The sequence below is a fragment of the Terrapene carolina genome, unplaced genomic scaffold, assembly GCF_002925995.2.
Source record: "Terrapene carolina triunguis isolate 2854851 unplaced genomic scaffold, T_m_triunguis-2.0 Scaffold69, whole genome shotgun sequence".
Classification (NCBI taxonomy): Eukaryota; Metazoa; Chordata; order Testudines; family Emydidae; genus Terrapene; species Terrapene triunguis.
In genome coordinates this window covers 39,461,870-39,484,804 of record NW_020664420.1, presented here as the reverse complement: position 1 = coordinate 39,484,804, position 22,935 = coordinate 39,461,870, and the positions used below count along the sequence as shown (strand labels likewise).

The 22,935-nt window shown below is 39.9% G+C and overlaps 1 protein-coding gene across 1 annotated transcript in view; it reads right to left on the bottom strand.

Moving 5' to 3' along the window:
- The window catches only part of CERT1 (ceramide transporter 1), a 169,860-nt gene that overhangs the window by 146,027 nt on the left and 898 nt on the right, over positions 1-22,935 (bottom strand). The window contains exon 2 of the mRNA XM_024194127.2: positions 18,447-18,581. Within this exon, the coding sequence (XP_024049895.1) occupies positions 18,447-18,581 (135 nt within the window). The remainder of the gene's footprint in view (positions 1-18,446; positions 18,582-22,935) is intronic.

The following is a 22,935-nucleotide window of genomic DNA, read 5'->3' as shown; positions in this document are numbered from 1 at the left end:
GCAACGGGAGATGTTATTCCAAGCTGCGGGTAGGAAACTGCAGTTTATGCAACCGAGGTATTCAAACATAGTGATTGAACAGCACATCTGAATGGAGTGGGCTGGTCAGCTACCGAGGTGGCCCTGGAAAATACACCCTTCCCCAGAATATGACCGACTGGAGTTCCTGCTTCAGGAAAAGTTTGCAGCTATCAGTACCTGGGAATAGTTCAGAATTCATGAGGGAATTAACAGGATGCTACATTAGCTTCTACATGACTTAGTGTGTTATGGCTGCATGCAAACACGCAGAACTCCACAGCCTTCCTGCTCTCCTTTACCCCTGGCATATTTCTGGGTAAAATTTCAAACCCAGTAGTATTTAGGACTAGATTTGTAAATCAAAAAAATTTCCACATCCCTCACCCCCACATAGTTCATTGTTTCCAGACAACTCAATAGACCGCAAAGTAGCATACTTACAGGCATAGCAATGTAAGTTTATTTTTAAGGAACAGGAATGGCCCTAGCAAAAAATCTGTGCCTTTCCAGTAAAAACACACTTTAAAGGTTTTCACCATTTGTATTTCCTGTTGCAAATTTTAACTCCACAGAGTGGTGGGAGGGAGGAGGGTGCCAAGGTGCTGGCATACAATTTGCTATTAGTGGGTACACACTGCTAGCTGACAATTTTCATAACTTTTGCATCAGTTCGTAGAGCAGAAATCCCTCCCATTAGTGTATTAATAAACATTAAAACAGAGCCAGAAACTTACCAGGCTCGGGCAGCTTCTGTCCATCTGTGTCTGCTGCAGACTCTGTGGTGGATTGTTCCTCAGGGGGCATCAAACAGCTACTCCAAGTATGGACCTAGAATGTGCTGCTGCTCCTGCTCTAGGACCGGTTTCAGCAATAGAGTCACTTCACTGTCCTCACTTGCTGCCTGCTGCTGGCTCCCATCATCTCCCATACCCGATTCTGGGACCAGCAGGGCACCTTCCCAGCTGACAGGTCATCACATACTACCATTGACTCTGCCCAGCACCCAGGTCGTACTCATAAAACAGGCATGATGTTGGTGATCTGCCCGAGGTGCGGTACTAATCCCTGGTTTTCCAGTATTCACTCTTGAGACACTTAATCTGCTCTCTGCATTGGTCACCCGCCTGGTATTTGCTAGTATGTGTGGTCATTCCTGGTACTCTTAATAAAGTCCACTGTTTTGCTGGCTTTGCACCAAGGATTTACCAAAATCTGGCTGTGTTTCCATGACCACATGACCATGAAGCAGCACTCTTTGCAAAAGGCTTCTTCTGTTCAGTCTCCACTGCAAACACAGAATGGTGTGTTTGCAGCGCAGTGGTCAGAAAATAATGGAAGGTTTAATGCTGACTCACCAAGTTGCTGCTGCACACCAAGGGGGGTTGCTTCCATTTTCACTGGAGTTGGAAATTGTTGGGAGAGAAAGGACAAAGGAAGTTGGTCCATGGGATTGTGATATACTTTTGGCAGAGTCCCAGGACCTGAGTCAGGAATGGTGGGAGAGGGGGGAGGAGAAGATGGAGCTGCATCTACACTGCAAAGCAATATGGCTTGAACCCTGGGTCACAGCTTTACTCTGGCTCAGACCCTCCATATCTGCAGGGTCCTGGGAGTCTAGGTCTGAACCAGAATTGGAGAGATTTGTGTGTAGATGGAAGGGGGTGTCTGGGTTCCAGCCCAAGTCTGAACCCAGACATACATTGCAGTGTAGGCATACCCTAGGACACGGTTTCTCAAATGCGGCCACCCCAAGGTTTTTCTGCGGCCACAGCAGTTTCCTGGGCAGTGGGGGGGGGGGGAGAAGCATCAGCCCCCCCTTCCTCCCTGTTGCTCCTGCATGGGCCACCTCTCTGAAGACACAGGTGGGACACACAATGCTTAAGGAGCAAAGTGAGGTGGCAAGGAGGGGAAGAGAAGGAGAACAGCAGGCGGGAGGAGTAAGGAGGTGAGTGGCGAGCCAGCAGCAGGGTGAGGCGGGCAGGGGGGGCTGACTGCGTGCGGGAGAGTGAGGAGGTAGCAGGGAGTGGTGGTGTTGAGAAGGCAAGCAACAAGGCATGTGGTGGCGGGGCCCTGGCAGAGGAGTAAGGAGGCAAGCATTGAGCCAGCAGCAGGGTGAGTGTGGCTGCAAGTGGGGGAGTGAGGAGATGAGCGATGAGCCACCAGTGAGCTGGAGTTCTTGCAGGGGGCAGGGAGCGTGTCTGTGGCAGGGAAGTGAGGAGGCGAGCAGCAGGCGGGGGATGAAGAGGGACACAGAAGGCAAGCGCCAGGCGGGGGGGTGAGGAGGTGAGTGATGGGTGCATGGGCAGTAGGTGGAGCCCCCCTTTGGGAAGGCTAGCCCCTGACTATCCCTTCTGACCGTATTCCCTGGAGCCACAAGTCCCCCCCCCCACACACACACACGTGCCCTGAGGAGCCCCAGACTGGCTGAAGCCCAGAGCACTCCGCCCCTCATCCAGAGGAGCTTCGGGCTGGCCAAAGCCCTGAGCCCCACCCCCCCCACACCTGCCCAGAGGAGCCCCGGGCCAGCCGTAGCCGTGTCTCCCCTCCCCAAACCCAAGCCACCCAGATATGTTTTTCATTATTATTTGGACTTCTATTATGTCAAAGCATTTTTAAATTTACTTCAGAATTGTTATACAGACAACCACTTTTAGCAAAAAAGCAAAAGAAACAATAAAGACAAGAACGTGCAAAGTACCTTATTTCTGTTTCTATTCTGTTAGGTCCAGTAAAGAATAGAGATAACTGTGCATGATTTTTATTACTGAGTCTGCAAAAAAACCCCAAAACCTTACATAAATAAACTACAATGATTTGGATGTATATATGTGCATATTACTTTGTTAACTTTAGGAAAAATAAATAATTGTAGGAAAAAGTGGCAGTGCGGCCACCAGCACAAGTTGGTGGTCGCACTCTGAGCCACCAAAAACTTTGTTGTGAGAATCCCTGTCCTAGGAGACTTGTGGAGTGAGTAAATGGATTTCTCAAAGACAAAGGACAAGCTGACACCTCTAGTCAGGTGTCAAAGCTGACTGGCAATCACCTGTCCAATGGCCTTCTTTGGCAACAAAGTGGGGCAGGAACAGACCAATCTGCATTTTAGCAAACACATGGAACCTCTTTTACCACAAGACTCCACATATTCTTCCTCACAGCAGGAAGGAACTTTATCTAGGTGTCGGAGAAAAACAGAGTTCTCCCTCTACTTCCACATAGGGCTAACTCTCAAGAAAATACAATTCATAGGGTGACTGGACTATAAAAGTAAAGAGCAAAACCACCCTCTCTCTCTCTCTCTCTTTCACTTAAGACAACAAAGGAACCGGCCCTTTCACTTTGGGGGGAGATTCTGACCTGAGAATTTGGTCAGCCATGTTGCTGGGAACCTGTGGTAAGGATTTTACCTTGAACCAAGGCTAGCTTGTTAAGTTTTAGCTACTACATATCTTTATTTTTCCTGTAATCATTTCTGACTTTAATACCTTATACTTGTACTCACTTAAAACCTCTCTTTGTAATTAAATAATTTTTTTCTATTTAAAATAATCCAGTGTTGTGTTTAAACTGAACTACCTGGTAACTTCAGTTAAAACAGCAAACTGTTGAATACTGACCCTTCACAGGGGCAACGGACCTTTAATACCTGAATTGTCCAGAAAAGGGCTGGATGGTGCCGAACACATAATTTTTGGGAAAACTTGGGACTGGGAATACGTTGGGGTCACCCTGCAAGCAGTAACAAAGGCGGGTGCAAGCCAGAGTAGGACTGGAGTGTTGCTGACAGGCTGCTGGGATCACAGTCGCTGGACCAGGGCTGCAACTATACAGATAGTCAGGGTGTGACCGGCATGCTGTCAGGCTGTTTGGAAGCAGCCTTGGTTGGGAGCTACAACAACAAAGCATTGTGAGGCACCCCAGGTTGCGGGGCAGGTGGTGACAACACATCACTGGTCTGGATTGTACCCCAGAACGTGACAGGGCTGTGCCTGTGTTTTTCCATCAGTGAGGTTGCAAGTGAGTCAATATCAGAGAAGCTGAATTTTCTATCTTTGCTATTCTTCTCTCCCCTTTTGCATGGGTTTGTCTTGTTTTATCTCCTTAGAAAACTGGATCAAGCTTTAACGCCAACAACAGTTCCAGTCCATCTCAACTAACTTCTTCTCTTTTCCCCCAAAAAGGACAGTTATTACCAACTTTAATACCATCTAAAAAACTGTCAAACAAGGGTTTTCCCCCTTTAAAAACCTCTTCAATTAATTAAATTTTAAATGTTAAAATAAAAACCTTACTTAACATTCCAAATACTTGAACTGTTTTTCCTCCCTCCCTCCCCCTCGTATCTTTAACAAAAAGTTTTTAAAAAATAATAGTATATTTGCCATAGTACTAAGCAGGCTAAAGTCTCTCTATGCCAAAGCCCAAACCTTAAACTGTGTGGTGCTGGACAGTAAATGAATTATGTTAACACCATAACTCTTTAAGCCCATATATTCCATCTTAAATTAATACACCGTCTCTCTGAAGCCAGGTCTTTTGAAGCTCGGCCACGGGGGGAGAGACCCACTGTCTACTAATAACCAGTTCCTGACCAAAGACCCCCAAACTGCATAAAGGAAAGAGTAAACTTTTCAGGAAGGTGCTAGTTCTGACCTGAGGCGGTTATGAATTTGTGACCATAGAAGAGAGACTCCTTTGTGGGGCTTGCAAGGACTGCTTCTGCCAGAGCCTACATTAGAGCTGGGGTGATCACTGATAAGCTCATTGGCATGCATATATATTGTTTTTAATGTGTTTTCCTCTGTAGTGCTTTTATCTTAAGAATGAATGAAATAAGGCTTGCACAGGAAGTGTGAATGGTAACTTAACTGTTGGCAATTGCTCTGTTGATACTATCTGAAGAGAAGGCATGAGAAGCCTGCTTAGGTAGCGTGTCTTTTGCTGGGAACAACACAGTGAAGGCAGGGAACTGTTCAGCCTGGAGATACCCCGGTCAGGAGGGAGCAAGACATGTGTCTACACCCAAGATAGGTGACTGCCAGGGGAGCTGGAAGCCCGAGAGTGGATGCCCTCATTGAGCCGCTAAGAGGAAATACTGGTGCAGCTGCCTGGAACTGTGATGGTTTCCAGACCTTTAGAAGGCTCCTCACACTAAGTCAGCCATTAGCTCCTGAATTCTAACCAAGCCAAAACAGTCCACACAAGGAACCAGACACAGATTAAGTCACTTGGCTAAAGTCTGGAATTGCTAAACCAGGAGTTGAAGCCAAGCCTCATGAGTCACAGTTCAGTGCATTGCCATATCGCCATCCTTTCTGCTAAATTTCACAAGGAATGAAGTAGTCTTTACTCAGATTTCAGAAGGGTTGCCATATCCAGAAATGCTGGTGTAGGAAGTTTGTGATGTGCACAAATATACTGACAGAACTCCATGGAACAAGATACCTGAACTTAAGGACTTCTGGCTTCCAGGCCAATGCGCCTTCCCCAAAGCTACAGAGTTCCTTCTGGAGGAGTGTTCCTCTCTCCTTAAGTGGCAAGCCACCAGGGACAAGCTCACAGGAGTTTGAAGCCAGTCTGCACAGCATAGTAATGAGCCAGGCTTGAGCCCTAAGCAGAGCCAAAACCAAATTCCAATAATTTTAATCTTTAGATACTGAGTTTCTTCTTGGTGCTGGACACTAGACCTCAATAGGTGAATTCCATATGGATACTATGTTCCCCATTTTGTTTCTGTATGCAAACACCAAAATAATTGAAATTCCAAAAAATAGTCTTTTTGGCGGGTTGGATGGCACATGAACCTCTTGATCAAAAGAACATACATCTTCACACAAACACTACCCTGGGCCCCTCCACCGAGTGCAGAACTGGCATGCCAATTCAACAATGCATGTGAATTTTAGAAAGGATTGAAGAACAGAATTTGAATAGAATTCCTGCTGCAATTTTAATTCTCTAATTACAATAGGTGTTCCATAAACGATAACCTGCTTGTAGTACTTATTTTGCAGTACTTAAACTAAGGTACTGAGTGGGAGGATTAGAAGCCTGCAGGGAAATTAATGCATTGGGATAAAGTGTTTGCAGGACCACTGTACTGTCCCTCTCTCACTCCAAACTCAAGTGACAGCAGCTATGAGACTAGCTGGTGATGTAACTAGGAATGAGGCAGGAAGTCTGTATGTACAGTTTTCCAGCATATAACAGATACTGATAAAAAAGCAATGCATTATACAGCTATGAAGGCACAATTACAGCTTGACACTTTTACACTATAATACAATAGCATGTATAAATAATGTCCTATTAAGGCCAGAAAAGCATTGTTGAATTAAGTGTACACAATATGATCCATGATGGGGGCCAGGGGGAAAACCGTTTTCTTCAATGAAATGGTTCCATCCCTGCATTTTTATCTATATAGGCAGTCTTGACAAAGAGTGAAAGTTAGTGTGATATAAATATTTCACAAGAACTAGAATTAGGGAACTTAATACATTTGAATTGACAAGGAGAGTGTGGGTGGAACTGGTGGAAGCCTTGCTATGGAGTTTTATTGTAACCGACTGTATAAAACTATTTAACTGCTGAATGTCATCTTTTTTCCATATTTCTAAATCAAACATATATAACACTATAGAATATTTAAATAAAATGTCCCCAAGCTAGAACCTTTTCATAAAATACTCAATTTTCACATTTTTATCTCACTGTCTCAAAAGCCCAAGTATTAACATATTCTTATTCCGACACAGCATGAATAGGTTTCTGGATGTTGTGAGTATATGTATCCATCTATCTCCATGGACTCATTTACCAAAGCCTTCAACTAGCTTACAGTAAGAGATCTATGCACTAGACCATTATTCATCTTATTTTAAAAAATAAATGTTAAATACTACATGCTTTAGTGCATCTAATAAAACTACTATCAGGAAAAAATATTGTGAAAGAACAAAATTATGTTTTACAAAAACGTTGATTTCTTGTCAAGTCTTGAAACTTGTGCCCCTCTCCTTTAAAAGATTTTACAAAGTCATGGCATGGTAAAGGAGCTTATCTTGGTCTCTGATGTAATCAATGGGTAACCATTAGTTCAACTCTCCTTCCAAATACATAGGTGCTATGGGGAAAGACTATATTTAAGTTAACTACTTGGGAGACAGAGGAGAGAATTGCTTTTGGAAAGTAGGGCTCTACACCCAGAGTCACAGGTCTAGGCTGAACCTAAAGTTTAGAAATTCACATCCTCTCCTCCATTTTCTTTTCAGCTCATATTTTCTTCTGCGTTCTGCTATAAACATTCCCCAAGGACATCATGAACTTCCAGCTTATTCATGCTTTTGGTGTTGAACTAAATGGTCACAATCCACTACCCTAAAAAGGAAGATATCTGGAAATGTGAACATTTAGCTGAAAACTATGGAGAGAAATTACACAGGATCTGACAATGTAAACCGTAATTCAGTTCAAAGTCACGTTCTGAACCAGTACCATATGTAAAAGTATGGAAGCAGGTAGTATAGCTGGCATGCTTATTTGCCTGTTGAAAACCAGAATACCTAAAGGTATTTTAGAGGTGTGCTTATATCCAAGACATGGAAAGAAACAAAGATGTAGGGTGTTCTTAAAGTACACATTTCTTTATGTGATACGAGGGTTTATTCTGGCATTTTAAAATACTAAAGTGCGGTAAGAGAGACCAGATATGATTCTAAAGTCATATCTGCTTACTTTTCTGAAGAGATTAATTTCTTCCAAAAAAACTGTCATCACGGTAAACAGTATACGCGGGGAACATGAACTGATTCTACTCTGGCTCACACAACAGCACTGTTAACTAAGGTCCAAAGGCAGACCTTTAACAATGATGTGGAAGAAAGCAAGCCAGTTAGACTTTCAGATCCCAAGTTAAGTTTGCAATGATGACATACAACTTGCAAATTGAGTTTGATTTCAAAGTCACTGAGAGAAATGTGGAACACTCCACTGTCAACTTTGTCATCTTCCAGGGTGTAACTGCAGTTTAAATCAAAAGTGGGGGCAAGGGGACATTTAAAAAAATAAATGTACAATGGAGCTGTCCTAATGTTAGACCACCATCTTCAATTCCTAAAGTTCACAGCTGCCTTAATGAATTTGAAAGAGCAAGACCCATGAAACAATAGGAGGATCCCCTCCATAAGATATGAATAAATCTTTGTGCTTACTAACTTTGATATTGTCCTTCAATAATAACCTGGCAAAGAAAAATCTGGAATTGTGCCCTTTTTGCTCCACTATGATGGAGGTGTTCAGATAGCATGGTCATGAATATAGTATATATACACCCCACAGAATGTTTGAAAGGGTTCCATTTCTCTCCTCCCCTACCAAAAAAAAAAAAAAAAAGGCTACTTTTTAAAGTTAATATGGAGACTGGGCTTCCGCTTTTGCTTGAGATGTCCCGGGATGACCAGAATACACATATGGGATCTCTCTGGCAGTTGCCTGAATTAACAAGGTATTAAACTTTCAGACAATGACTACAAATCATTTCCATTCTTAATTACTCAATGTGGGACGCCCAGACAGGTGGAGGAAAGATTGGTTTTAAGCTTTATTTCAAGATTCTTCAGGGAACAGTTATTATAACTAACCCTAAACAATTTCTTCTGCCCTTTTAAAGGAGAGCCAACAGAGACAAACCAAGTTCCCCAACAAGGGATATACAAAAAGGGGGAGGGGTCGCAACCCTACACTTTCATCTGCCTGTTTAGCAGCACTATGGTTTGTTCCATTTCAGGACGCCTAGTCCAGGAATGTATTTTACATCTCCAAAGATCATCTCTCTGCTCCTGCCTGAAGGAGACTAGAGAGGATCACTGTTTTTCATAACAGCTTAAAACCTCCCACACCCACACTCTCCTTTTCAGATCCCAGCAGGAAAAGCAAGCATTTGTCCTTTCACTGAGAAGGTTAATTCTTTCCTCACGTCTCCAAGGATGTGGTGTACACATCCTACACAGATCCCCCAGGAGTCTGGATGAAGGTACACTTGACAGAACATAAAAGCCCCACCTCTATCCAGGAAAGAGTCTGCATGGGTGGTGTTTGCCCAGCTGATGAGGCACTCTCAAGGAAAATGTCTAAATTGAAGTGGGTGATGCAGGGGTACATATCCACCACATGCAACCATTAGAACAGTATATGGTCAACGACAAGGTAAAGGAAAACCTGAAGAGGTAACAGAGGGAGTATCACAAACCTACTTGGTGGCTAGACATTACCTCCACTGTTAACTTCTCCATGAAAAAACTGAGAAAGGACTGGGTTTTCCATCCCTTCCACGCTTGGGACAAGATGGCTGTTAGACCCACCAGTGCACCAGGAGGCAAAATAAATGTTTTTAGTAAGGTCTGGACTCCACAGGATGGGTTAGCTACAAGGAACATCCTTAAACTGGGTAACCACACCGTCACAAGCATTTGAAGAATTAACCTGGGGTAGAGTATTCTTCCACACAAGATACATTGGTGGAATGGGAGCACAAGACAATATAGAGAAATTAACATCCAGGTGGTCCAAACACTGACAGCACCTGTTCTTTTGGTGGTAATTCAGCAAGACTCACTATGTGTTTAAACGGATTTTTCCTGCGCACATAACGCAACCCATATACCTTTCCCAGGGTACACTTAGTTGGATTGGCCATGAGTTCTCAATGAGACTCAGAGGCCAAATATGGAATTCACAATCAAATGAAGACAACCATATAATCTAAATAAGTTGCTCTGTATTGCAGGTGGTCACAGAACAGTGTTCAACCAATCCTTGGAACATCACAGGGGCCCCATGGAAGGGTCAGGAAGTGAAGTAACCAAAAATGGGGTTAAATACATTTAAATCAAAGTTTCCCACTTGCCAATCTAAAATCACTTTGATTTTAATCAATCCACCCTGTTTAATATTGCCAACGGAAAGTACCACTAGCAGCAAAAGATGGAAGACAAAGAATTATATCCTGGAAAGCAGCAATTCTAAAGAGGTCTCAGGGGTGTCCGTTAGAAAACTGAACATGAGCTCCTATTGGGACGCTGTTACTCTGGCCTAGTCTACACTAGAATTCGAACCCTAAACAGCGTAGTTAAGACGACCTAAGTCCCAATGCAGACAATGCTAGGTTGACAGAAGAATTTTTCCGTCAACCTAGGTACCACCTCTCAGGGAGGTCAATTACCTCTGATGACGGGAGAATCCCTCCTGTTGGCATAGGTCATGTCTACACTGAAGTGCTACAGCAGCACAACTACAGTGGCATATCTGTGCCACTGTAGCATTTTAAATGTAGACATACCCTAAACAGGCTAATGCAGTTCTTGGATGTGTAGATGAGGAATATTGACCAACAGCACAAAAGTGATTATTATTACTATTATTTGTATTGCCATACCACCAAGGAGCCCTAGCCCTGGACAAGATCCCCACTGCACTAGGTGCTGAACAAACAAAATGATGGTCCCTACCCCAGAACTTACAATTTAAGTATAAAACAAGAGAAAAGATGGATACAATCAAATTAATGGAGGAGTACAAGGAAACAATAAGAATATTGGTCATCACACAACAGCCCAACCGTTGTCGAGTTTTTTTGTAGGCATCATGTTAAGTAGACTTTTAAGGAGGATGAGGTAGCTTTGCAGATGTTTATGGGAGTTTCTCAGAAGTGAGAGGGGCAGTACTGGAGAAAGCACAAAGGTGCTTGCCTAGAAATTTAACAAGTGGTGATGGAGGCTAGTATTCTACGTACCTCTTGAACATGCCTCAAAGTTAGTTGATTTGAGAGAGCTGCATTTTAACAATGAGGCTGCAATATTTAAATTACATATTTTACTAGTCAAGATTTTCTTGTAATATGTCCCCAGCCACCAGTGTACAGAATCTCTTGTCCTGCTGATGCTGGGGAAAGTGATTTCTGCCAAGTTAGTGTAATGTTGGTCTGTTGGCACCGGGAGCAAATCTGGAATGTCTGGAGCTTAATGCAGGAGCCTCTATTGCATGAGCTAAAAGACACATCTCTCTTAGCCAGTCTTATTGGGGACCTCAATGTGCATGGTTGCAACACATACACACACACTTCGGAAAAACTTTCTGTATTTGTAATAGTTTTATTAAGACAGTGAAGTTACCAACACTCCAACTCAGCAAGGTAGGAAGAGAGAAAACAGAATGAGCTGAGCATCCATATAGTCACAGCAACTCTTGCAGAACAACCTGGAGTGTTAGTTATCTTCCCCCACACAGTCATCACCATCACCACCAGTGGTCATTATCCAAACATCTCCCAAGGCATGCAGGCTGGGATACAGCTTTTATAATGTGTTACACTGACCCCACTATACCCAATGCATATTCAATAGGAATTTCAGCCCCTTTTCCCTATTTCCTACTAATGTTGGGGTACCTTTCCCCCCATAGGCTATTAATCTTTTAAATATACACATCCATTAGTTACCATGGCATTCTCATGATTTGCTGATGTCCCTAATTTAAAACATCCTAAATTCGTATAGACTAGCATCTTGGGGTTACCTGTCAGCAGTTTGGTCATTACAGCATTCTATCTTGTGATATCTTATGATCTATGTTTACTTTTGATTCGCTACTTATGCTAGGGCTTTTGGGCCTTATGCCTTTATTAGTTTAGCTAAGCTATTGTTTTACAGGCCTTGTGAACTATAGGTTCATTGCATTAGGGCCTTAACTTATATCTATGCATACACCTATAGGCTACACATTTTAATACAGTAACTGACCAATTTTGTAATCTGCTCCCCAGATTTTACTAACCAAGTGCCTAATTTCTTTAATAGACATAAGACATTTATAACTTAATGGGAAAATTTCACAGAGTTTAGCTTGCAAAATGACTTGAAAGTTTCTGCAAAAAAATTAACTTCCTTGCAAGAATTTTTGTATTCTTTGCTATTAAATATACCTGTATATTTTAGATTGTTAGCTTCTTGGGCACAACTATTTGTTTTGGACAGCCCAGAGCAAACTGTCAGCACTTCAATAACAGTTAATAGTTTGTCCTTCCCAGCCCAGCTTCTGCTGCATCTTACAAGTAATGATTTCTAGTATTTAGCAAACCATAATTTATTATGAAAATGAATGCGAATTCACAGATTCAGCAGAATTAAGGAGTACAAGTGTGTGTGAGGAGCAAGTCTTGTTTAATCACAAACAGCTTTAATAGTTACGCAATGATCAGGATGTTAAGTATACATTTGAGGCTGATAGAGCATGGGTGAAGAGTGTTCCATAACAAAAATCCTTTGGCCTACAGCAACCAGGAGGATGACGTACATTTCTGATGTATAACATGTCTGGCCTGCATGTCATGTGTCCTGACAGATTGCTAGTACCAAAATATTCTGATTCTGAGCATTCAGTCAAATTTAATATTTAAATCTTTCAATAAAAAGCTAATGTGAGAATAAAAAGGAAACAAAGTAACACTGATAGCATAAATTTCTTGTGTAGTGGTCCATGAGTGGGACTAAGTGCTATGATAATACATATATTATTTATTGTATGTAAGTAGTGGTCATAATAAACAACTTTGGCCCATTTAGTACTAAACTATATCCCTCACTTTAGAAGAAGTTTTAACACATGGATGAAGTCAAAACAATGCAATATTGAGAGAAATGGCTTTTTTCTTGAAGGATACTAACTGCAGTCAGTCCAGAATATTTTTTACACTATACAATTTATCATTAATTCCATATGTGAATTGTAGAGTAACTGTTTATTACAGTAATGTGTTTGTAATTAAAAACATTCTAAAATAGAATGATTCTGTAAGTACTTGTGGATTGGGACAATTTGTCCAACATAATCTGGATCAGTGTCAGTTATTTTTCACTCCTTACTTAGGAATTAGTTTAATTACTACTATTGAAAGGACTCCCTCTCCATATTAATGCTATCCCGAGAAAGCAGACGCAATTTTTGCTTTCCAAGCACATCACCCAAAAATGTAGTTAACTAATTAAAAGACCATAATCAATTTAAAATTCTCAGTTCTCCAAACATCTACCTACCGTAGCTATTAGTAACACTTAAGCACAGTAATTCAAAGATGAAAACAAAATTTCTCATTTTCAGATTTTGTGCATAACAGCACTTTGCCCGTTTCCCTGTTGCTGTGTGAAAGACTCAAATAGGAAAGAGAAACATTTTTAAAATAGGAAAATATGATTGTTAAACAAAAATTGTCCAGTGCAGGGGCTCATGTAGAAAGCTCCACTTGCCCCAGTGACCCAGCCCATCCTATCCCCAGATCTCCCTTGCTCCCACTCTCATCCCTTCCCTTACTTTTTTCCTTAACCTCTCATTCTCCTTTGGCTCTTTCCCCTGATAATACAAGCATGTTTTATTTTCTCTCATCTTCAGAACCTACTCCTGACCCCCACTTGCCTCTCCAACTACTCTCCCGTCTTCCTCTTATCTCTAAGGTCACTGTCTACAATCACTTCTCCAATTCTATCCTACACCCGCTCAAATCCGGAAATATCCATTTGGTTATTTAAGTTATGCCTTAAAACCTAGACGTCCTAATCACCTTCTACTTCAAATAAGCCTCAATCTAGTTAGTGATTTCACAGCCCACATATTCTCCATTTCTAAATTAGTTCAGGGCCTCTTTTTAGTAAAGAGGAGGCTGAATAAATGCTGTACCAAACCAGGAAAAAATTAATTGTTTACTTAAATGCTAAATATTTGTTAAACAGGCTTTATATATATATTTTTTATATAAATAGGTTTATTTTTACAAATTAAGGAGTTGGAAAGGAGTTACTATTCTTTAGTGTAAATAGTAATTTTTTTTGTACACAAATCCACTGCTTTGGTATCTGAGCACATGGCATTGCTCTATTCAAGATTTTTCTATAAAACCCACCACTGTAGTAACTAAATGTTAAATGATGGTTGCATTTAATTTAACTGGCTGACTGCACAAACTTAATCAAATCTACCAGTGGACAACAGTCATAAGTGTACATTTATCTTTTAACTGGAATTTCTTTATTAGTAATATTGCTCATTCAGGAGTTCAGGGTGTGCAAGTTCGAGAAAATTAGCCCCCAGATTCACTTAATGGGCTACCTGGAAAGTTTATCCTTATGCATCCTTTAAATGCACTTATAAAATTGCTTAAATTCATCCTGAATAAATTCAAGAGCCCATTTTTTCCCATTGTATACATTTTAAAATGAAATACAAGAGACAACTTTAAGGAGATTAGAACTACTGATAAAGTCAAGTTTCCCTTTAAATTTTCGAACTTTAATTAATCCAAGTCCTGAAATTGTATTTTATAAACAAGACTGCTTAAAAAGAAAATGCAAGTCAATCTAATTGTTGTTCTGAGCATATTTTTTGTTTAACAGTAGTTTTGACACCCCAAGTTCTTATTTTCACTAGTAAGAAAGTAGAAATCATTCAAGAGTTAAATTATATTTTCAAGTTGTAAAACATGGAGACTCTGTGAAAGGAATTTATTTCTCACAGGAAACTCATCTGTATGTGTTCAAATTCACAAATGTAGGACATCCTTTCTTACTGTTTAAAAAGCCAGTCTATTTAAAGAAGAATTTCACTGCGTCTTCCTATATTTCCTTTCAGCTTTCACCGTTAGTTCCCAACAAACAGTGGTAACCAAGACCATACTGTAAATAAACCAGAAATAAATCAGCGCATGAAAAGGAAATCAGAAATATAAGCTTGCTGAAAAACTTGAGTATTTACCAAGTCTGTAGAAAAAGTTGCTTTTGATAACCATTAACAAACTAGACTTTAATGAAGAGAACATTGTCACCTATTCCAATCTCTTGGTATCCTTTGCAATACCAAATTATGCCAATTACTCATGTCCAAGTACACTCACTGCAAGTGTCTAAATCTAAAACATCTCTCTTTACAATACAGAAATATGACAACTAAATGTTACAAAAAATCTTAAGAATGGTCCTTGGTACTTATTCATTAACTTCAGTGTCCATTTCACAATTTTCTTATTGGTTTGGTCACAATAATCTCAGTGTAAATATAAGCAAAAATTGAGAAAAATCTATAGAACGGCATGAACATTTACAAGTCTTGTTTGGTCTTCCAAATGGAAAATAAAAACAGTTTTGCTACAATAAAATATAGGGATCACTGCTAATTAAAACAGCATGATTAATAAAGAAGCCCATTTGCAGTGAAGTTATAGATTATTTGGAGCAATGATACGGGGGTCAGGTCTTGCATGTATCAGTTACTTCTTGTAATAAAGTTTAGTAGTATATGGCCATTAGAGTTTAAGATTCACTGAAGATTTCTCAAACATGACATTTTCCCAAATGTTTAGTCAAATCATCTATTCAGCTCCATGCTGAAGGGCTCTTCTGACCATGCACACACCTCATAAAATGTTATAAAATGGGCATATTTTAATTCTGAAGGTTTTCAAAGTATTTTACAAGCTATATTATATGAAAATAACTGCAATTTTAGTAGTAATGCAATCCTTGCTATTAGAGCTAGGACTATAGTAATACTGTACACATTCTGCTGAGCCATATGACCATTGAGAGCTGGTACTGTGGAAATCTAACAGCAATTTGTCCTTCTTTTGCACATCAGCAATGATGGTACGAAGCACAAAAACAACAGAGGCCAACTGTAGAACAGAACCGAAGTCGCCTGGTCAGTGTTCGAAGAAATAATGAGGCACGAGATCTAATTGTTAACCTACAATTCTGTTTTTATTTTTTTAATTCGACATCAGCAGAGAGAGGGGGGTCAGCAGATAGAAAGGACAGCTCAGGGAGTCTCTACCGTCAGCAAGCAATGCTGGTTTGAGGAGGGCTGTTTCCCCACTACAAAGAGAACTAATACCAGCAAAAGCACTAGTACGGTCTATTCTATATTCTAGCATTGCTAGCATCTAGAAGAGATAAGAAGAGGGGGTTTGGGGGAAGAAGTGGCTCCCTTACAACCATGTTATCAGGTCTCATGGCTGGTATTGTGGCTCTGTAACCAGCATGCACAACATTATTGTTGTCTTAATACTGAAAGCTACAAAGGAAGTACTGCCATAATTCTAGATAGTTACTTTCTGCTCTTAAAAGCTTACTGATCAATGAAATGCAGTCATTCTGAACCAGAAACACTAAATCCTTTATAAGAAAGGAGTAAAAAAAGTCTCCAGTTGAAACTGCAGGCAAGTTTTGAATAGGCATGACTACCTAAACGTGAATTTGCCCATCACATACGAGAACTTGTACCTTTTCTTTCAAAAAAGCATCATGGAAGTTGTCCTTTAATAACAAATGTTTTACGTCTCATACCAAAGATATCACCTATTAGTATAGTGCCATCTAGCATTATGCTGAGGCAGTTCTTTCAATATCAATTCCAAGGAACAATTGCCACACACTCCACTTCCTGCATTGTTGTTTGCCATTAAGAACTTGTACACAACTATTAACCATGCCTGACTTATGAGATCTGTCAAGATCATGACACACTAAAGATAGCCTTTAAATTTAGCCTAACAGAAGTCTGTACAACTAGATATGCCTAATAAAGATTCTGACTGCGTCAATTCAGTATCATCGCCAAACACTCATTGACAGTGAGAAGTCAAGACTTCCACTTTCCACTGATGCAATCATAGACCAGACACAGCAGAGAACAACTTTTGCTGATACAAAAATTCTCCTGCCCTTCTTCATCTAATAATTTATCTTATCAGTTACTAATTTTTTCTATAGAGTTTGAGTCTAAATACATAAGCCAACTAGCTCTTTTGTTGCCATTAAAAGGAAATATGAGGGCCAATATAAAGATTTCCTTGCAGGTAGCTATTTATAGCTGATGCACATTTTAGATTTCTGAATTTGATTGACATTCAGTTGCATTTTCTACCCTTATTGTCTTAAGAAACTCGTGATTGAAACAATTATAAATGTAAGTTATTGTCACCCACGTGCAACCTCATTCTACTTTTTATGTAACAAGAATCCCTTAAGAATCCAAACATTATTGTGCTCATCCAGTTCTAAAAAGCCTAAACATAATGTGAATAACGTAATCAAAGTATTGTATGTTGATGAAACAAAAATTAGCCATACTAAATTGTAATCAGAGAGTCATATTTTGCTCAAGATCCATGTCATCGATGCTTAATCCACATGAGCGGGAACTCTTAAAATATTACCCAGTATCCAAAATGATAATCTACCAGCCCACTGTTTGGCCACTTGCATTTTAGATTATAGATGTTCATAACTGCCAAACAACCAAATAGAAAAGTCTTACTTTCTCAATCTACCTTTCAAAATTAGTACTTTCTATAGTTAAATCCAATCAAATACATTCAAACTGCAGCTTTTGTGACAGGAATATTTATAAGTAGTAAAATTCTCACCTCACCCCCACTTTACAACTACAAAAACCAAACATTCTGTTTCTTGGGCTTGCAGAAAGATTAAACATTGCTGCTTTTGTCCAATTATATACTACAAAACACTATCTGGTATTTCCCATATCACATAACTCACTCAAAGGATGACAAATATTTAACTGAACCCATCTAACATTATCACTGCAAAGTTGCTGCACATTTTGTAGCTCTCTCTATAGTATTAAACCACATGAAACCATACAATAATATTCCTAAAGCTAAAAAAACCCACAAGGTTTCCAGGCTTGCTGGAGCTGCTTCACTTTTTTGAATTCTATTAGATTCTAATAACCCATCACTGTAGTATCTGAGTTCCTTCCAAGAGTGCAATTAAGCAACATGACTAACATTCATCCTATGTTTTCTCATCCTCTCGACAGGGGAGAAGTGTGCACAGTGAAATGTTTTGGATTTTTTAATTTAATATTTCTACATTTACATGAATGGACATGAGCATGCGTGCGCGCACACACACACACACACACACACACACACGCACAATGTTTATGTTAGAGAAGGCAAGGTCACAGAAACATGTTGCACCTGGAGCAGAAAGTAATTAGGTTTGTGATGGGCCCTACTCCCCATGGGAGTTCATTCCACAGGCTTGAGTCAACTCCCAAGAAAACTGTCTACTGCACAGATGACCTTTGCTTTTATTGCAGAATATTATGTTGTGTCAGAGGAGTGAAGAAGTCAATCATGATCTCCATCCTAGATTGCATATTTATTCTTTATTATCTTACATATGTTCCCTGTTTGGTTGCAAACATATTGCTTTTAAACCACTGACAAAAGATGGCATAGCATCACAAAACTCATTTTCCTTAGCCATTTACACCAAGCATTTTGTCCATAAATGTCATCTATCTATAAAGCTCTAGTGAAACATGAAAGACATGAACTTTGAGATAGTGCTTACCGTAATAACAGCCTTGCTCAGACAAATCGAGCCCCTGCAGCCATACTCAGTTTCATCTTCAGATTTGTAGTAACTTAGAGTGTTGTTTTTCAAAACTACCCATCGGTCCTGCCACCCATGAATGTAGTTGGTCCACTGTAGAGAACAAAGAAATAAATCTCAAAAAGCTGAGCAAGGTCTGAAAATAGTAAAAATACTGATGAGAAGACACCTTGTTTCCTTATTAAATTTCATGATCATTTAAAAACTAGAAAAAGTTTTCCAAAGTTCTCCCCAAATTACAGATTTGCTATCCCCTTGATCAGAACTCTCATTTTCGTTAATCATTTGTGTTGCACAGTACCTTAAGACATTTTTGCTTCATTAACAATAAGACTAACATTATGTCTTCTCTGTAGAAGCCGTATCTCATCCAACTAAAACAAAATATTCATTACAATTAAGTGCACTGATGCAGAAAGAAGTTTAGTGAAAACTTAGAAACATTAATTGGTAAAACAGATAGGTTTTATCTTTTTTAGGCTTAGAAGTTAATCTTTTGGTTTTAATGTTGCTAAACCTTCCATGTAAGTAGAACAGAAGATGAGCTTTCATAAGAACTGTTTCCGTAAGATAAAGATACTGTTTTAAAAGAGTCTCATTCTCTAGATCATATAAAGATTCATTTATATATTTATTCATTTATTCCCCCTTCACAGCAATATAAATACAGTTCTGTAGATTAAAAAAAATCACCATTTTCACACTAGTAACTTAACATTTGCCAAAGTCTCAAAGTCACTTTTGGGTACTAACCCTATACACCCTGATTCATTAGCTGCAGATTACCAAGATACTTATATAGCCTACTCTTAACCAGATTTGTCCAATGATGCCACAATTGTTTACGACATTGCATTCACATATTTATATGACAATGGAATTCTGTATTTAATATATTAATGACAATCCATCATACATTGTTCATACTTCCAAACAAAAAAAAAAATAAAATTCACTGAATGAAGATTTGATCCTCAATGTATCTTGTATGTCTGATGTCTATCATCATGTCTGGACTGTACTATCTGGTTAAGTCTTACATGGTAACAATCTGTAAGACCCATGTCTGTTACATACAGCATTGGGCACACACTTTGGCAAACAAGTTCTCGCTAAATTATTCGACTCAAAAGCAACAACCAGTTAGAAGAGGATATACTACTTAACGAGCAATAATGGGAAAGTGAGTACAAAAATGTTGTTCATAAACTTTGGTAAAATTGTTCTTAAATGTTTACTAGATCATGACAGTGGTTCTAAAATGAAAATTCTCACTGAAACAAGATGAGGAAATAATGAAAAATATTTTATGTTTCTGTCATTATAACAAAGGCAGGAGAATGGGAAAAGGGAAGAGTGTCTTTCCTCCACTAACACAAGTTAGATGGTACCTTTGAACAGCTTTTATTAATCAGAATCATGTGCTTATGACATTGGTCTGATACTACAGAAAAATGTCCCAAATTCACCATTATGTCTTCAACATAGTATTGGACAGAAGAAAAGATCTCTGGTAAAGAAAATTCTAACTGTTTAAACAAGTGAATTTATTTACATGTGACACAAACTAAAAAGTCTGATATATCTTAAAATCTGTCCTCGTTTGTATCCACCTTTAAGTGATGAACAATACACACATTGTAAAAGTGCTTTTCAAATGGTTAAAATTTCTAATCAGTAGGACAATGCATGGGGAAACTTAGGCATTCAAAATACATTTAAAAATCAAAAAGCTTAAAATTTAGCTTCTTTTCTTACTTGTGGAATAATGAGGGCTTATCCAGACTGAGAAAAGACCCAAAAATAGCTATTCTGCGCTAGCAGCTAGTGTGGACACTCTTCTTCCACACTAAAAGTGCTTTTGTGCTGCTTAGGTTCAAGCACTCTTAGTATAGAGTGACCACAAGGGGGTTAGTGCAGAATAGCTACTGCACTTTGAATTAACATCCTAGGGCATGGCTACACTTGCAGATGTAGAGCGCTGAGAGTTAAACCCGCCTTTGTAGAGCGCAGTAGGGAAAGTGCTGCAGTCTGTCCACATTGAGAGCTTCAAGCGCACTGGCATGGCCACATTTGCGGCACTTGCAGCGGCATTGGGAGTGGTGCATTATGGGCAGCTATCCCAGTATGCAAGTGACTGCAACGTGCTTTTCAAATGGGGTGGGGTGGAGTGTGACAGGGAGTGTGTTGTGTGTATGTGGGGGGAGAGAATGGGTTTTTGGGGGAACTGAGAGTGTGTCAGCATGCTGTCTTGTAAGTTCAAACCCCCGTCCCTTCCCCCCCAACCTCTCTCTCACTCACTCAAAGCAAACAGTAAATGTTTGCTTTTTCTTGGAGCTGCTAAGCAGCCGGCTTCTCCTAACTCGAGCTCTGAAAGGGCATTTCTGCATTCCTGCAGCCAATTTCACAACAATGACAAGAATGACCACTTGACTTAAGGGGATTATGGGACATTTCCAGAGGTTGATCACAGCGCAGTAACGCAACACCTCGTTCACACCGGTGCCACGGTTCTCCAGCGGGGGAACAGCAAACGTTATTCCACTCGCAGAGGTGGAGTACCAGCAGCGCTGTAGCTGCGGAGTCAGAGTGCTCTACGTGCCTTGCCAGTGTGGACAGGGAGTGAGCTAGGGCGCCCGGGGCTCCTTTATTGTGTTGTAACTCACAAGTGTAGCCAAGGCTCTAGTTATTTTGCACTAACTTCCTCATGAACTTCCTCTATAGACAAGCCATAAACTCCGGCTTTTCCCTCCTGCAAAAATGATGAAATCCTGAGCACCTAAGACACTGCAGGGAATGCAAGGAAATACAACCTTTTATTACTAGTTTGGAGTCTTGTTTTGTTTTTAAAAGGCTTTTTTTATATTTAATTTCTATTTGCCAACTAAACATGTTATTATGCAATAATTTCAGTTAAACTCATTTGCCTCTCAGGTATTACAGAAGACATTAATTAACTAGCAAAGAAATTAAAGTTAGCCAGTCACTCATATAATACCTTCCAGCAGGTTCACTGCAACAGGTTTTATCATATTTCACAATTCAGATTATTTACAGGAAAGGCAATAGCTATAATATGATCATAAACACTACAAACAAAACTCTAAAAAATGCACATAGTGCATGTATAATAATACACAGATGTTTGGGAAACACCTTGGGATTTAGCATACATGATAACCCATCATTAAGACCTAGAATGCAATTTTTAGACTCCATTTCATTTGCCAATATTAAAATGGATGGCATACTACAAACAAATACCAGATTTTTACTTTATGATCTGGATCACCTAATAAGGAGGTAACATTGCAGAAATCTCAGGCAATAAGCCACATTTCTGAACCAAACCATCATGTAAAAAACCCATTGTAATGTACCTCCTGTCCCCTCCCCAGCATCAGACATGAGATCCTGCAGATCAGTGTGCCAAGGCCAGCCTCCTCTCCGCAACACTGCTCCCCTCTATGAGCTCAGAAACATTTTTTTAATTGGAAAGAGTTCATAAACAGAGTCCTACTCCCTCAAAAAACACAGTACCATAGGTTTTTAAGTATACAGGGGATGTTCACAGGTCATGGGATACTGAATCATGCATTCAGTTCTGGCTTAAACCCCTCCTTACAGTGTAGAATGACAGAGAGATGCAAAAACAACATTTTAATTCTCTGGACATTTGGGTATATATTGAAAAGTTACTTTCTGCTACTTAAATTGTTCACTCAGAATATTTAGTCTTTAAAATACTCCTTAAAACTGAATTCCCTAACCTCATCTCACACCTCATAAGCTGTTTTATTAAATTTACAGGAAAGAATAGGTTTAATCCTCTTTCCTCCCCCCTCATCATAAACATAAGCAACATAATTTTTTTGTTTTTAAAAAAGCAAGCATCCGTGCAATTTTTCCTTCTTCTCCACCCCTCCACCCAGATCTCCTACTACCACGGGTTTTTTTTTGCACTGTTTTGATGCTGGGATTAAAGGCCATGCCACTCCTCTTTGACGTATCCCTATTGATTAGAAGTGATTTGTATGTGCACATCACATGCTGCTACTTCCTGCAAAAAAGTCTTGGCAAGAAAACAAACAAACAAGATGCTTTTCCTTTGCAACCCCAAGAACTCTCCCTCTTCCCCATACAGGCTCAGCGTGGAGTCCCACACCAGTCACCACAGGTATCATTACAACCTAGCCCGTAACGCACACTACCTAGGAGAGGATTGCCAGGCTCCAGTCAAAAACCTGATGAATGGAGACGCCCTCGCTGCCAGCACTCGCATTCTGCAGGAAAACTATTCTAGTTACAGATCCTGCTGTCCCAAAATTTACACTTGGGGAGGGTGAATCAAAGGGTGGGGATCAAGAAAGAAGGGACAAGGGGACGCTCATTCATGACGAGGATGCCTCCTCATTTAGGAAGGGAAGGAGGCGAGACTCCCCCATCC